The sequence below is a fragment of the Protobothrops mucrosquamatus genome, unplaced genomic scaffold (genome assembly GCF_001527695.2).
Source record: "Protobothrops mucrosquamatus isolate PMUCROS unplaced genomic scaffold, P.Mucros_1.0 scaffold1339, whole genome shotgun sequence".
NCBI classification, from domain to species: domain Eukaryota; kingdom Metazoa; phylum Chordata; class Lepidosauria; order Squamata; family Viperidae; genus Protobothrops; species Protobothrops mucrosquamatus.
In genome coordinates, this window is record NW_015387536.1 from 87,011 (window position 1) to 101,315 (window position 14,305).

Genomic DNA, 14,305 nt, shown 5'->3' on the forward strand with positions numbered 1-14,305 from the left:
TAAAAAATTAAAGAAGGTTCTTGTTAGCACGTCAAGGGTTGGGAAAATGTACACAAAAGAGGAAGAGGGAAGATGCTGGTCCCGCTATCCCAATGTCACTCAACCTGGCCCGCTTTAAGATGGGTGGACTTCAACTCCCAGAATTCCCCTGGCTGGGGAATTCTGGGAGTTGAAGTCCACCCATCTTAAAGCGGCCCAGGTTGAGAGACACCGCAGTACGCACACACTCCCGGGGCCGAGTCCCATGGGACGAGGGGGGCTCTGCGGCAAGGCCCTTCGCAGCATCGTTCCGAGAGGGGGCAGCCTCGTTGTCGGCCGAGGAACCGCAGCCAAGGGGAGGCGGGGCTCTGCGGCGCGGGGTCGAGGCGAGGACGGCCCTGCCCTCCGTGGCCGGCTGGCTTGGCCCGACGTGAAAGTGTCCAGTGTCCATCGCGGCTCGGGAAGGACGGCGAGGAAGGGGACGGGAGGTCGAGCCCCCTCTTCCGTCAGGCCAAAAAGACCACGAAGATGATGAAGAAGACGACCAGGATGAGGAAGATCTTCACCATCAGCCACCGGTTAGAGGAGACCGACTGGAAGTACTTCAGGATTTCCATGTGGGCCCCTTCCACGTTCAGCTCGGTGTCCTCCACGTTGGCATCGATTCTAAAGGAAGGGCAGAATGGCAGCCTGTCAAGGGGTTGCTTTAACAGCTGACCAGCTTATGTAACGTAAGATGTAGAATGTATTGTAATGATGGCAAGGACCCAGCAGGGTCTGTGTCTCTTGAAAAGCCTTCAAATAAAGGGAAGGCTCTGCTGATGTGTTCCCTTTCTTCCGTTTCCTGCTGTAATCGTGGTTTGTTGGATCCCGCTGTATTACCACATGTATGCATATTGTCCCTGGTGTATGATATTGTAGATCAGGGGTGTCAAACTGCCGGATACGTCATGCCGAAAACCGCAGCCACCCCACTGCCGGCAATGGGAAAAAAAGTCACGACACGTCGCAATACGTCACGTGACGTTGCGAGTTGGACACCCCTGTTGTAGATAGTGTAAGATAAACCACCATTTAATACAAACCACTGTTTACTGTGTTTACTCCAGGGTTATCTCAGCGCAATAAGACTGGGCACGCTCTGACACAGCACAAATTGGGGAGTGGGCTTGCTTAGCAGGAGAGCCCCCTCCCTCCCACCCTGGTGCCCTACCGCCACCTAAGCCACCCAGAAGGAAATATTTTAAGGGGAAGAGGGGATCCCAGGTTGTTGCGGGGCTGCTTGAATATAGGTCGTCCTCGGTTTAACGACACTGAGAACTGTAGGTCAAGGACTACAGTTAGTTGTCTGATTGCAACTACAATGGCACTCAAACTTTCCATAGCTAAGTGAGACAGCTGTAAGTCGAGGACCACCTGTATGGTCCACTCAACACAGATGGGACTTCCAAGCCTTGTGGCTGATTCACCACAACGTAATCAGCCGTCTAAGGTTGTGGCTGCCTAACAAGCTGCTGCTAAGCAAACCATGGCTTAGAAGCCATGTGAGAACCCGTAGCCCCTCCCTCGGGCCTCTGACCTCTGGATCGTCTCTTCCTGTTCTTTAACCATGTGTGCCAGTTGCTGAAATATGGAGCCCAGCTCTACAATGGTCGATTCGATGTTCTGCATAGTGTCCGCCCGGCTCTGGATGTACGAATCCTGCAGAGGAGAAAACATAAAGTCCGTGGGTTTTTAAACCGGGGATGGGGTCTCTCTTGGCGTTTTTCCATATCGTTGTTCTGAAACCTTAGCATAGTCTGCAAAGCTTAAATATGGCCTCCTTTAAAGCCGGCAATAATATTTACAAACGTAACGCAAAAAAACAGGGGTTAGCAAAAAGACACACATAGATAGATAGATAGATAGATAGATAGATAGATAGATAGATAGATAGATAGAGATAGGATAGATAGAGAGAGAGAAAAAAGAGAGATGAGAGAGAGATAATGGACAGAGATAAATGATAGAAAGGGAGATAGAGTTAGACAGACAGGTAGATAGATGACAGACAGATGATGGACAGATGTAGACAAATGATAGAAAGGGAGATAGGGATAGATAAAAAAATAGACAGACAACATTCCACTTCCTCTTTTGCCCATCCCCATCTCAAAGGCACCTGCTCATTGATTAGCTGCAACTGCTGGCTCGTCCGATTGTCCATGTCAATGGCCACATCTCCCGAGTACCGACGCTCGTCCTGAAGCACGCTGGAACCTACAGCGGACGGAGACAACGTCAGAAACGGCACCTCCCAAGCCTCCCTTTCCAGGGACGGTCCAAGGTTTCACCCCGCCTCCTTCCCCGTGTGTGTGTGTGTGTGTGTGTGTGTGTGTGTGTGTGTGTGTGTGAGAGAGAGAGAGAGAGAGAGAGAGAGAGAGAGAGAGAGAGAGAGAGAGAGAGAGAGAGAGAGAGAGAGAGAGAACTCACCTAGGTTGTTTGCAGAAAGAGACATGGTGGCTACTGGGGGACGGGAGAATTGTTCTCGCCGGCTTTTCTGCTGCTTAAGATTCTGGGGAAGGAAGGGGGGAGAGGCAGGGCCAAGAGATTAAGGGGGCCAGGCAGACCACCAAGGTGACCACATCTTAATCTGGAAAGGAGGCTTCCTGTTACGGCAGTGGGGCAGAGCTGGTCAAAAGGAACGTTTTTATGTCCCCCCCCCACCCTACCCCAGGCTTGTGACTGAATATCCTGATTGTCCAAGAACCTCTAGTTCTATGGCTACAGTTGCCCCTTTCTCTATTTATAATATTCTATTCCACCATATAGCTACATACCTATATAAACACACCTGCTCTGTCTCACACCATATAATTGATCATCGATTAATCAATGTCTTCTTCTGCTCTTCCTTCCTCCTTCCGTCCCTTCTCTCTTTCCTTCCTTTCCTTTCCTCCCATTTCTATCTCCTTCCTTATCTGCCTCCCTCCCCTTCCTATTTCTCCCTCCTTCCTTCCTTCCTTCCTCCCATTTCTTTTTCCTTCCTTCCTGCCTCCCTCCTCCTATTTCTCCTTCCTTGCTTCCTTCCTTCCTTTCTCTCTATTTCTATCTCCTTCCTTCCTTCTTTCCTCCTTCCCTCTTCCTATTTCTCCTTCCTTGCTTCCTTTCTCCCTCCCATTTCTATCTCCTTCCTTCCTTCCTTTCTCCCTTTTCTATTTCTTCCCTTCCCTTCCATCTCCATCTCCTTCCTGCCTGCCCTTCTCCCTTTCCTATTTCTTCCCTCTCTCCCTCCCCTTCCATCTCCTGCCTGCCTGCCTTTCTCCCTTTTCCATTTCTTCCCTTCCCTTCCCTCTCTCCCTCTCCCTTCCCGACAGCTAATGAAGTGAAAAGGGCCACCGCACTGTCCCACAGCAGCTCCCTGAAAGCCTGAAAACCACAGCGGATGGGGAACTCACCTCCGTCCGCACCTCCAAAACGGATTTGAAATCATTGGACATGGAAGCCAGCTTCGACTAGAAAAAGAAGAAGGGGGAAGTCAAGACAAAACCCAGCGTTGGCTCTCCTGCTCTGTGGGTCAGAGAAAACTTCTTCCCACTGTTACTGGCGCAGGAAGCCTGTTTTAGATGCACCAAGAATTAGCTCCATATCTGAAACCTCAGCGCTGGGGGGGAAAAGCAAGCCCCAAGTTCAATCCTGCAAGAAGTGCACAATTTTGCAGCCTTTTCCTCCCCCCCCCCAGTCTCCCCCCTGCTCCCCAAAATTGAGAAAACCTAAAAGGGCTAAAAAAAAAAAACTCCTAAAAAGCCAAGAAATTAAAAGACGCTTGCTCCTGGGGAGGAAAGCCATGGCAAATCTAGACAGCATACTCAAAAGCAGAGACGCCACCCTGCCAACAAAAGTGGGTATAGTCAAGGCCATGGTTTTCCCAGTTGCAATGTATGGCTGTGAAAGTTGGACCCTAAGAAAGGCTGAGCGCCAAAGAATGGAGGCCTTTGAACTCTGGTGCTGGAGAAGACTCCTGCGAGTCCCCTGGACTGCGAGGCGATCCAACCGGTCAGTCCTAGAGGAGATCAACCCCGACTGCTCTTTAGAAGGCCAGATCCTGAAGTTGAAACTCAAGTCCTTTGGCCACCTAATGAGAAGGAAGGACTCCCTGGAGAAGAGCCTGATGCTGGGAAAGATGGAGGGCAAGAGAAGAAGGGGACGACAGAGAAGGAGGTGGCTGGATGGAGTCACTGAAGCAGCAGGCATGAGCTTAAATGGACTCCAGAAGATGGCAGAGGTCCGGAAGGCCCAGAGGAACGTGGTCCATGGGGTCGCGATGGGTCGGACACGACTTCGCAACTAACAACAACAAAAGGGCTTTGAAGCCTTACCTGCAGAGAAACCACCACGGTGTTGGAGTGTGTTTGCACGTGCCTGCCCGTCAGGCTGCCTTTGGCTTTGACAAACTCCTGGAGTTGTGCGATCTGTTTGTTGAGGCTGTTGATATCCTGCCAGGAGGAAGGAGCTGGGATGAGGGATGAGGGCCCGACAGAGCGGCTGTTTGCCGTCCTTTTCAGCCTGCCTGCTCCGTCCTTCTGCCCCCCCCGCCTTCCTTACCTGCTTGATGATGTAAGTCAGCTCCTCTATCTCCACCGCCTTGTCGTCGAAAAGCGATTTCCGTTTGGCCACTGAGCAGGCAAAGAGTCAGATATGGGATTATTATTTTTTTCTTTCACCTGCCCTCCCTGTATCCCCTGGCAAGCACACCAAGTCCCTCTCCCTCGCAGTTTTCTTACATCTTCCTTCCTTCCTTCCTTTCCTTCCTTCCTTCCTTCCTTCCTTCCTCCACCTTTCTTCCCTCCCTTTCTTCCTTCCTTCCCTCCATACTGCCTTCCCTTTCCTCTTTCTCTTCCTCCCTCCTTTTCCCTCTTTCCCTTCCTCCCTTCCTTCCCTCCTCCTCCTCTTCCTCTCCACAAACCCCTCCTTCTAGCCCTGCTAATGTTACCTATTAGGGTCACGAAACATCGGCAAGAAAACAACCAAGCTCAGACAGCACCAAGCACCCCACAGTCCTCCTTCTCCTCCTCTACCCATTCTCCCCTCTCCTCCATTCCACAAACTTCACTCTCTTCTAGCACTGACGACGTTCCCTAGTTGGGTCATGAAACGTCTGCAAAAAAAAGCAACCAAGCTCAGGAGACTACTGACAGATTCACCCTGAGCTACAAATATTCTATTCATAGACAGCTGCCCGCTTTCTCATCCCTGCGCTGTTCCTGCTTTCCATTAATTTGGCTGATGCCTCTCTCTCTCTCTCTCTCTCTCTCTCTCTCTCTCTCTCTCACCTCCCGATTACGAGTCACACAATTTCCTTTTCAGCACAAACATCCCAGGATACTCACAAATCGTTAGCTTTTCCAGCTTGGCGAAGGTGTTGCTGAGGTCCTTCCCAATGCGCCTGAGAAGAAGAAGAGACGGGGCCGTCACGTACGACACCGAATCCTTGACAGACAAGATTGCTCCCTATGCTGAATCATCTTTGACAATCACTCCTGAATTAAAGGTGGTCCTTAATTTACCAGGCTAATAACTGAGCCCAGTATGATGGCTGTTAAGTTGTTGCCGTCGTAAGTCGAGGAATTACACTTGCGGACCTGATTTTATGACTTTTTTTTTTTTTTGGGTAGCGACAGTTAAGCAAATGTAGTCGTCAAGGAAAATACTTTTCCACCATTGGAGGGTTGTTGTTGTTGTTGTTTTTGGGCAGAAACAGGAAGTAAATCCTGGTAACTGGCAAAAACAAACAAAACAAATAAAAATCCACAAGGTCACCTAATTGGGATGCTGCGATTGGCCAGGTTTTTGCCACAAACAGGAATTAAATCCTGGTAAACTAACATGCATAAATAAATGAATGAATAAACAAACAAATAAATAAAATCCACAATGACACCTGACTGGGACGCTGCAATTGGCCAACTTTTTGCCAGAAACAGGAATTAAATCCTGGTAACTAGCATGCATAAATTAATGAATAAATAAATAAATAAAATCCACAATGACATCTGACTGGGATGCTGCAATTGGCCAGGTTTTTTGCCAGAAACAGGAATTAAATCCTGGTAACCAGCATGCATAAATAAATGAATAAACAAACAAACAAATAAATAAAATCCACAATGACATCTGACCGGGATGTCGCAATTGGCCAGGTTTTTTGCCAGAAGCAGGAATTAAATCCTGGTAACCAGCATGCATAAATAAATGAATGAATGAACAAACAAACAAATAAATAAAATCCACAATGACATCTGACTGGGATGCTGCAATTGGCCAAGTTTTTGCCAGAAACAGGAATTAAATCCTGGTAACCAGCATGCATAAATAAATGAATGAATGAACAAACAAACAAATAAATAAAATCCACAATGACATCTGACTGGGATGCTGCAATTGGCCAAGTTTTTGCCAGAAACAGGAATTAAATCCTGGTAACCAGCATGCATAAATAAATGAATGAATGAACAAACAAACAAATAAATAAATAAATAAAATCCACAATGACACCTGAGTGGAATGCTGCAATTGGCTAAGTGCCCAAAATGCGATAGCATAAACCCCGTTTATGTGCCAGCCAACATAAATCTGAAAACAGGTTATAAGTAGATCTGGGCACACTGTGACTTCAAATGCTCGGGAAGCGACAAGTCGTTCATCAAGGTCTCGACGTATGTTTGATCATAACTCGCTCTTAATACCGGTCGTTCTCGTACCGCCACAACTGAGCCCCAAATTTCCGTTGTTAAATGAGACATTTGTTAAGTGAGCTTTGCCCCCAGTTTACAACCGTTCTTCTTACAGCTGCCGAACGAAGCACTGCGGTTAAGTCGGAAGGTTGCAAAAGGGGATTGCGTGACCCCCCAGGACGCTGCGACCGTCGTAAATATGAACCGGTGGCTAAGTGTCTGAATTTGGATCACATGACCCCGGGGGGGGGGGAATGCTGCAACGGCCGTAAGTGTGAAAAACGGTCGTAAGTCCCTTTTCCCCCCAGTGTTGTAGCAATTTTGGCCGAAAGGCGTCCATCGGGGGCTCCACCCTGCCCACCTTGACTTCACAGTCACCCTGGCTGGACGTAAAACGGCCCGGCGTGCTTACTTGGCCATGAGAGTAAATTCACTCCTCTGCCGGATGGCCCCGCTCTGCGCCGGCTTGTTCACGTGAAGCCCGTTCTGGGAAGGGAAAAGCAGAAAGAGAAAAATGCTGTTTTATCCCCATCGGAAAAACCAAAGTCTACACACCCTCCCTTTTCCGAGGGTGGGAAAAGGCTAATTCAGGACGTGCATTTCCCTGCGCTGGGCAGGATCCCAACAGCCACTTCCTGTCTTTAAAGGTTTCAACCACCGCAGCTTGAATCCAGCGGTTGATTCCCGCCAGCCCGCCCATTTCACCGAGGATCATCCGAAGGGCAAAGCTGAAAGTTTGGGCACCAGGAGTGGGGGGGGGGGAAATCCCCAAAAGGAATCTGTAGTCAGAATTGCTGGAAAATGGGAAGCCCCGTGGCTTCTGACTTCTTCTGCGTAAGACTGTCAGGCTTGAGGGAAGAACCGGCTTCCGTCTTGCTGGGCAGGTCGCAGACAAGTCCTCGGAAAGAAACTGGGGTAGAATATCTCCATTTCCTTCCAGGCATCCTGATTTCACAGCGTCGAGCTGTAAAGCTTGCTCAGTGGCCTCCTGCATTTCACTGAGGTTTTGTTGGGAGGGGCAAAAGGGTGAACGGGCCTTTACGATGCTCAGGGCCAGGCCCTCAGCCTTGGGAGGGTGGATTTCTGCAGGTAAAGCTTAAGTCAGGTTTTAGTCTGTTTTGCGTGGGGGAAGAGAGGGGTTACGAACCATGCTGGGGGGGGGGGGAGAGCAATAGCTCTTAGACGTATATACCGCTTCGCAGTGCTTCACAGCCCTCTCTAAGCGGTTTACAGAGTCAGCCTATTGCCCCCAAAACATGGGTCCTCATTTTCACCGACCTCGGGAAGAGGGAAGGCTGAGTCAACTTTGAGCCGGTCAGGATCGAACTCCTGACAGTCAGCAGAGTTAGCCTGCAATGCTGCATTCTAACCATTGGGAAGGAAGGAAGGAAGGAAGGGAGGGAGGGAGGGAGGGAGGGAAGGAATACCTATTTTCAGGATTGAACTCCTGACAGTCAGCAGAGTTAGCCTGCAATACTGCATTCTAACCACTGGGAGGGACAGACGGAAGGAAGGAAGGAAGGAAGGAAGGAAGGAAGGAAGGAAGGAAGGAAGGAAGGAAGGAAGGGCTATTTTAAGGATTGAACTCCTGACAGCAGTCTGCAATACTGCATTTTAACCATTGGGAAGGAAAGAAGGAAGGAGGGAGGGAGGGAGGGAAGGAAGGGGTTTGAGGTTCAAAGAGATCAAAGGAGCATCAAGCATCGTGGTCTTCCACGCCCGGCACTCACTTCTCTGCTTTGCAAGGACTTGCAGGCCGAGCGGAACTCCAGGGTGCGGTCTTGACACGACATGGCGTCCCACTGGGGTTGAGGAGGGCTGACAGGGGCGGCCGTGGCAGCAGCAGCCGCAGCGGGAGGGGCACCCAGCGGAGAGAAAGCTTGCGTCTGGGACGGCCCCAGGTAAACGCCTTGATCAGTGTTTCGGGAGCCGTGGCGTTTCCTCGTATTCATGGAGGCTCATAACCTGTGGCTCTGAGGAAGGAGAGAAAGGGATACAGAATTAGAGAAGAGCGGGACCTCGGAGGTCTTCTAGTCCAACCCCCTGCTCAGGACAGAGACCCTACACGAATCGAGACAAATGGTCGTCCAATCTCTTCTAAAAACCTCCCATCATGGGCACCCACCAAATCTGGAAGCAACTGATTCATTATTCTGTCAGGAAATTCCTTCTCAGTTCCAGGTTGGTAAATACGTGCCGGTTGGAAGTACCCGGATTTTGATCACGTGACCGCAGGGACGTGCAACGTTGTACGAGGACCAGTTGTAAGTCAGTTGTTTTTCGCTTATCAACACAGATGAGGCGTGAAGCATTACCGTGATAGATGGTTACCATTTTAATTTATACGTATTTGTAAATATTTCTCCTGCATGACTTCGTCCCTCTTTTTTTTTTTTTAGTTTTTTAGTTATTAGTTTTAGCTTTTTTTCCCCTCTCTTTCGGCAGGATCTTTTTGTGTATAATGTTGCATGTTGTTTATTTTTAAACAGAACGAAATTACTTTTGTTTGCCATTGCTAAAAGCAAAAAGCAAAAAGAAAGAAAGAAGGAGGAGGGAACCTTTTAAACTGATGCATATGAAAGCTGGAACACAGAGTTGAAACAAAACTAAAAATGAAAGACACACCAAGCGAAATAACAACTCAGACTGAAAACGAATAGGAAACCAACAATAAGCCACAACAACTCTGAACTTCCTAACAAAGTGAAACTTCTCTAAGTCACAGTTGAAACTAGCTAAATCGGCTTTTCTAATCTTCAAGGGGAAACTGTTTCTCCGACAAATCTGAGTGCTTTTTTTCCTGCCTTACTTCTCAAGTGTCACAAAATTAATCCCTAGTCTGTGGCCATGCAGGCTGGGAACGATGGGAATTGTAATACAAGCACGTTTATCCGACAGGAGAAAGCTGGATCAGATCTTCCTCGCTATCACCCCGAAAAGACGCCAACGCAAATATGGCAGAGCTGCACTCAGTGTTTATTTATCTTTCTTTATTTGAATATCTGCTCAACCTTTGCCGTTGCTCTCCCGTATTTGCAGCTCAAACGTTCTACTTAGTTAGGAGAGGAGTGGGTTTTGTTTTTTTTGGTGCAAATGCCCCTTCTGGCATTGAGGATGTTACCTAGTTGGGTCATGAAATGTCTGCAAGAAAACCACCAAGCTCAGAGAGCACCAAGGACCCCACAGTTCTCCTCCTCCTCCTCCCCCGCTTCATTCTAGCACTGATGATGTTACTTAGTTGGGTCATGAAACGTCTGCAAGAAAACCACCAAGCTCAGAGAGCAGCAAGGACCCCCACAGTCCTCCTCCTCCTTCTAGCACTGATGATGTTACTTAGTTGGGTCATGAAACGCCTGCAAGAAAACCACCAAGCTCAGAGAGCACCACGGGCCTCACTTCAACTATCATTAGACCAGCCATTTACTCACCGTGAAATTAAAATAAATTATTATGGGGTTCCTAAATGGTCTCCTGTACAGGAACTGGCCAAACCCAACCTTGCTTAGCTTCACCAAGATTGCTACATCATACAGGCTGTGTGTTTTTTGCCTCCCCATTTGAGCTGGAAGAGTTGAGGACTGACCCCCTTAGGAAGAAGTTCTGCCTGAACATATGGAATCTCTTCACGCAGGAGAAAAGCTAAATATTGCTGAACGGAAGACAGTTATCCTACGTATAACAACGTTTTATTCTAATGCCAGAAGAACTGAAAAGCAAGAAACTGTTTTCATTCCACCGGAATCCTATGCTTGCTGGAGTCAGCTGATGACAACAAACACAACAAAAACTTTCCTCTTGATTTGTTTCACCACAGCCCTGCGAGGTCGGTCCGGTTGAAAGACAGGAGCGGATCTAGACCGGTGCAGCTAAGTGACAGGTGGAGGGGAGGATTTGAACCAGGGTCCCCAAGTTCTGAAGTAGCCCTTCTCCGGGACTGGGAGACGGGAAAGCAAGTAGGGTCGAAAGAGCCAAAGGAAATAGAAGAAGGAAGAAAAGTCATCCGGTCTTCCCACCAAACGTGCACACCCAATTTGGGTGGAACTACCATGCTGGGGAAGATGGGAGGTGTAATTCAATTGGCTCAGGGACATCTACTCCCCTCGCCCCACCAGGCTGGGGAGGATGGGAGGTGTGGTTCAAGTGGCTCAGGGACATCTACTCCCCTCACCCACCAGGCTGGGGAGGACGGGAGATGTAGTTTAAGGGAATTGGGGGGCATCTACTCCCCTCACCCCACCAGGCTGGGGAGGATGGGAAGTATAATTCAATTGGCTCAGGGGCATCTTCTCCCCTCATCCACCAGGCTGGGGAGGATGGGAGATGTAGTTTAAGGGGATTGGAGGGCATCTACTCCCCTCATCCACCAGGCTGGGGAGGATGGGAAGTATAATTCAATTGGCTCAGGGGCATCTACTCCCCTCACCCACCCAGGCTGGGGAAGATGGGAGATGTAGTTTAAGGGGATTGGGGGGCATCTACTCCCCTCACCCCACCAGGCTGGGGAGGATGGGAGGTGTAGTTCAAGTGGTTCGGGGACATCAGCCCAGGGAAAACGGGCAGGAGGAGAAGGCCACGGGGGACCCCAAAGGAGGGGGGCACCCTGGAGGCGAAGGCGCCGGGAAGGGGGGAGCCCTTTCGAGGTGACACCGATAGGAAAAGGGGGGGAGGCGGGAGGGGAGACCCGAGGGGAGGGGGGACCTTGACGAGGGGACACCCCGAGGGGACACCCCTTCCCCGCCCGGCACTCACCTGTCGCGCGGACCCGGGGCGGCTCTCGGCGTCGCTGGGCGGCTGGGCTGCGAACACCGGCCTCCGCATCGAACAGCCAAACAAGGCGAAAAGAGGGCGGGCCGCGACGTCACTGCCACGTACCCCCTCAGCGGGTGGCGTCAGGCGAACGGCGCCACGCACGGCGTCACCAGGCCGCGCCCCCCACAGCGCGGCTTCCTGCCGCTCATCGAACTCCTGACGTCGATGGGGGAGGAAGGGAGGGAGGATTGTTGCTAGGCGACCTCAGAGGCGCCCGCGATGCAAAGCAGGGGAGGGATTACACTCCGTCGTAGTTGCTAGGCAACTAAAGCAAACAAGGCCTAGTGCCGTTTCTCAACCTTACTTTAGCGTAGGCCGAGGGTCTTCAAACTTGGCCCTTTTATAGCTTGTGGACTACAACTCCCAGAATTCCACAGCCAGCATGCCTGGCTGAGGAATTCTGGGAGTTGAAGTCCACAAGCCGTAAAAGGGCCAAGTTTGAAGACCCCTGGTGTAGGCTCTGTTGAAGTTAACAGTCTCTTCTACCCATAGACAAGCAGCCATTTCTCAGCAGTTAGGGGTGCGACAAGTTGAATTTCAACAGGTGAAGCCTTAGAAGGGCTACACCCGTTGCAGTCCCGCCTGATACAAACCCCGAGCCACCTCATCTCAGTCTGGTGCTCTCTGGAGGGTTGGGATGCTGCCATACAAGGTTCTGGACTTCAACTCCCAGAATTCACATCCATGGCCATGCTGGCTGGGGAATGCTGGGAGTTGAAGTCCATATGCTGGCAATAATCAAGGTCCTGAAACCTTGATATCAAGGAAGGCAAAATTGCAAAGGGGGATTTTCAGCCTATCAAAGATCCAAGGTTGGCTGGGGGTGATGGGAGTTGCAATCCAATGCATACAGACACCTGTTTCCCCAAGAGGAGGGGCCCTTCTAGGATTGTGGACGTCTACTCCCAGAATTCTCATGCGTGGCCCTGCTGGTTGGGGAATTCTGGGAGTTGAAGTCCACCCATCTCCAAGCAAGCTGGCTAGGGAATTCTAGGAGTTGAAGTCCATCCCTCTTAAAGCATGCTGGCTGTGAAATTCTGGGAGTTGGTCCACCCATCTCCGTGCAAGCTGGCAGGGGAATTCTGGGAGTTGAAGTCCAGCCCTCTTAAAGTGCCTGTGCTTGAAAAACACTGCATGAAACCATCCTTTCAGACCTGGCAAATCCATTTTCTGACCATTTCCTTTGCACCACACGCACAACCTAGAATTTCATAGGAAACATACGTGATAATGAATGTTTATTCCCCATAGCTGTACAACTTCCGATGTGTTGGAAACGAGTTGCCGTAACACTAGCTAACTGTCCTGTCCATTGGTCGCACCACGTCCTCGGCACTGAAGTTGCTGACCTGGGAGGCTTGAGCAAGTCTTCCACTGGGTCCAGCTGCTTCTCCTTCCAGGCGCTTGTTACAGGCTTCATGGGTGCTGCTAAAGAGGGACCAACGTTGCCAAATCACGGTGACCTTGGCACTTTCTGATTTTGAGATTAAGCCTGGCTTCTCCGCCTCCACCCCGTTTTTCTGTCCATCCAATTTTTTCCGTATCCTGGTTTTTTTCCTTTTTTCCCCTGGCAAGACGAGAGAAGAACAGGAAGATCAAATCCCGATTTAGGAAGAGATCAACTGATTAAACAGACTTCGCTTCGCTGGCAGCTGAACCAGAACACAGGACTGAAAAACTGGATTAAGTTTTTAGTTCGTCGGTAAATTGTGCCTTTTGCACGGTTTAAACTTTGAAAAGAGGGTCTAGTCCCAAACAGTGGAAATCAAGCAGACAATTGCAAGACCTATTGTGGTTTGTAGGCACTGCATCAAAAGGCATCAGATATATATCACAAGAAAATTGAGGTTACACACATAAAAGGGGACATGACATTTATTTAGCATATGGCATATTGTACGTGGACTAGCAATATGCACGTAGTCTTCTACTTACGACGACAATTCAGCCCAAAATTTCTGTTAGTGAGGCATGTGTGAAGCGAGTATTGAAGGGTCCAATCTGGGTTGGTCACCGGGACCAGAAGTGAGTATTGCCCCATGTAACGTCGTTTCTTAAGTGAATTACTTCAGTTAAGCTAGTAACACTGTTGTGAAGTGAATCCCATTGACTTTGTCAGAAGATTAGAAAAAGGAATCACGTGACCCGGGGACGCTGCAACTGTCATAAATATTGAAAAGTCACTGAAAAAAAGACCATTTTTCACACTTGCAACCGTTGCAGCATCCCTAGGGTCACGTGATCAAAATTCAGCGGCTTGGCAACTGGTTCATCTTTATGATGGATGCAATGTCCCGGGGTCATGTGATCAAATCTTGACAAGCCAGAGTCACTTAACAAATGTAGCAAGGAGAGTCATAAAATGGGGCCAAACTCTTTTAAATTTCTCTCTTGGCAACCTACATTCTGTGCTCAACTGTACGTGGACAACTGTACCTAACATCTGCATGGACAATGTCATCAGTCAATTTGCAAAAGGCCAAAGAACAACAGGACTTTGAACATCCTGACTTTGAACAACAGGACTTTGAACATCAGTACGCTGACGATACTCAGCTGTACATATCCACCCCGGGCCACCCCAACGATGCCCTTGACGTGATGACCCGATGCCTGGAGGCCGTGAGGGTCTGGATGGGGAGGAACAGACTCAGACTCAACCCGTCCAAGACCGAGTGGCTATGGCTTCCAGCGCCTCGGCATAGTCAGCTGATTCCATCGCTGACTATAGGGGGCGAAACTTTGGCCCCCTCAGATCGGGTCCGCAACTTGGGTGTTCTCCTGGATTCACGGTTGACATTGGA

General features: G+C 49.6%; 1 protein-coding gene across 1 annotated transcript; it reads right to left on the bottom strand.

The window, feature by feature from the left end:
• Positions 1 to 485: 485 nt before the first annotated feature.
• STX5 (syntaxin 5) lies at positions 486 to 8,644 on the bottom strand. Its single transcript, XM_015821496.1, has 10 exons — positions 8,423 to 8,644; positions 7,105 to 7,178; positions 5,349 to 5,404; positions 4,564 to 4,634; positions 4,338 to 4,454; positions 3,417 to 3,473; positions 2,452 to 2,533; positions 2,141 to 2,238; positions 1,559 to 1,680; positions 486 to 645 (listed from the first exon to the last, which is right to left on the bottom strand). The coding sequence occupies exons 1-10, from the start codon at positions 8,642 to 8,644 to the stop codon at positions 486 to 488; spliced, it is 1,059 nt and encodes a 352-aa protein (XP_015676982.1).
• Positions 8,645 to 14,305: the final 5,661 nt, after the last annotated feature.

Bases quoted from the DNA above. Each gene is read 5' to 3' on its own strand.
- STX5 (XM_015821496.1), bottom strand. From the start codon at position 8,644: ATGAATACGAGGAAACGCCACGGCTCCCGAAACACTGATCAAGGCGTT. The intron at 5,405-7,104 runs GTAAGCACGCCG...TCTTCTTCTCAG, and splicing joins GAATTTACTCTCATGGCCAA to GCGCATTGGGAAGGACCTCA. The intron at 3,474-4,337 runs GTAAGGCTTCAA...TTCTTTTTCTAG, and splicing joins CCGTGGTGGTTTCTCTGCAG to TCGAAGCTGGCTTCCATGTC.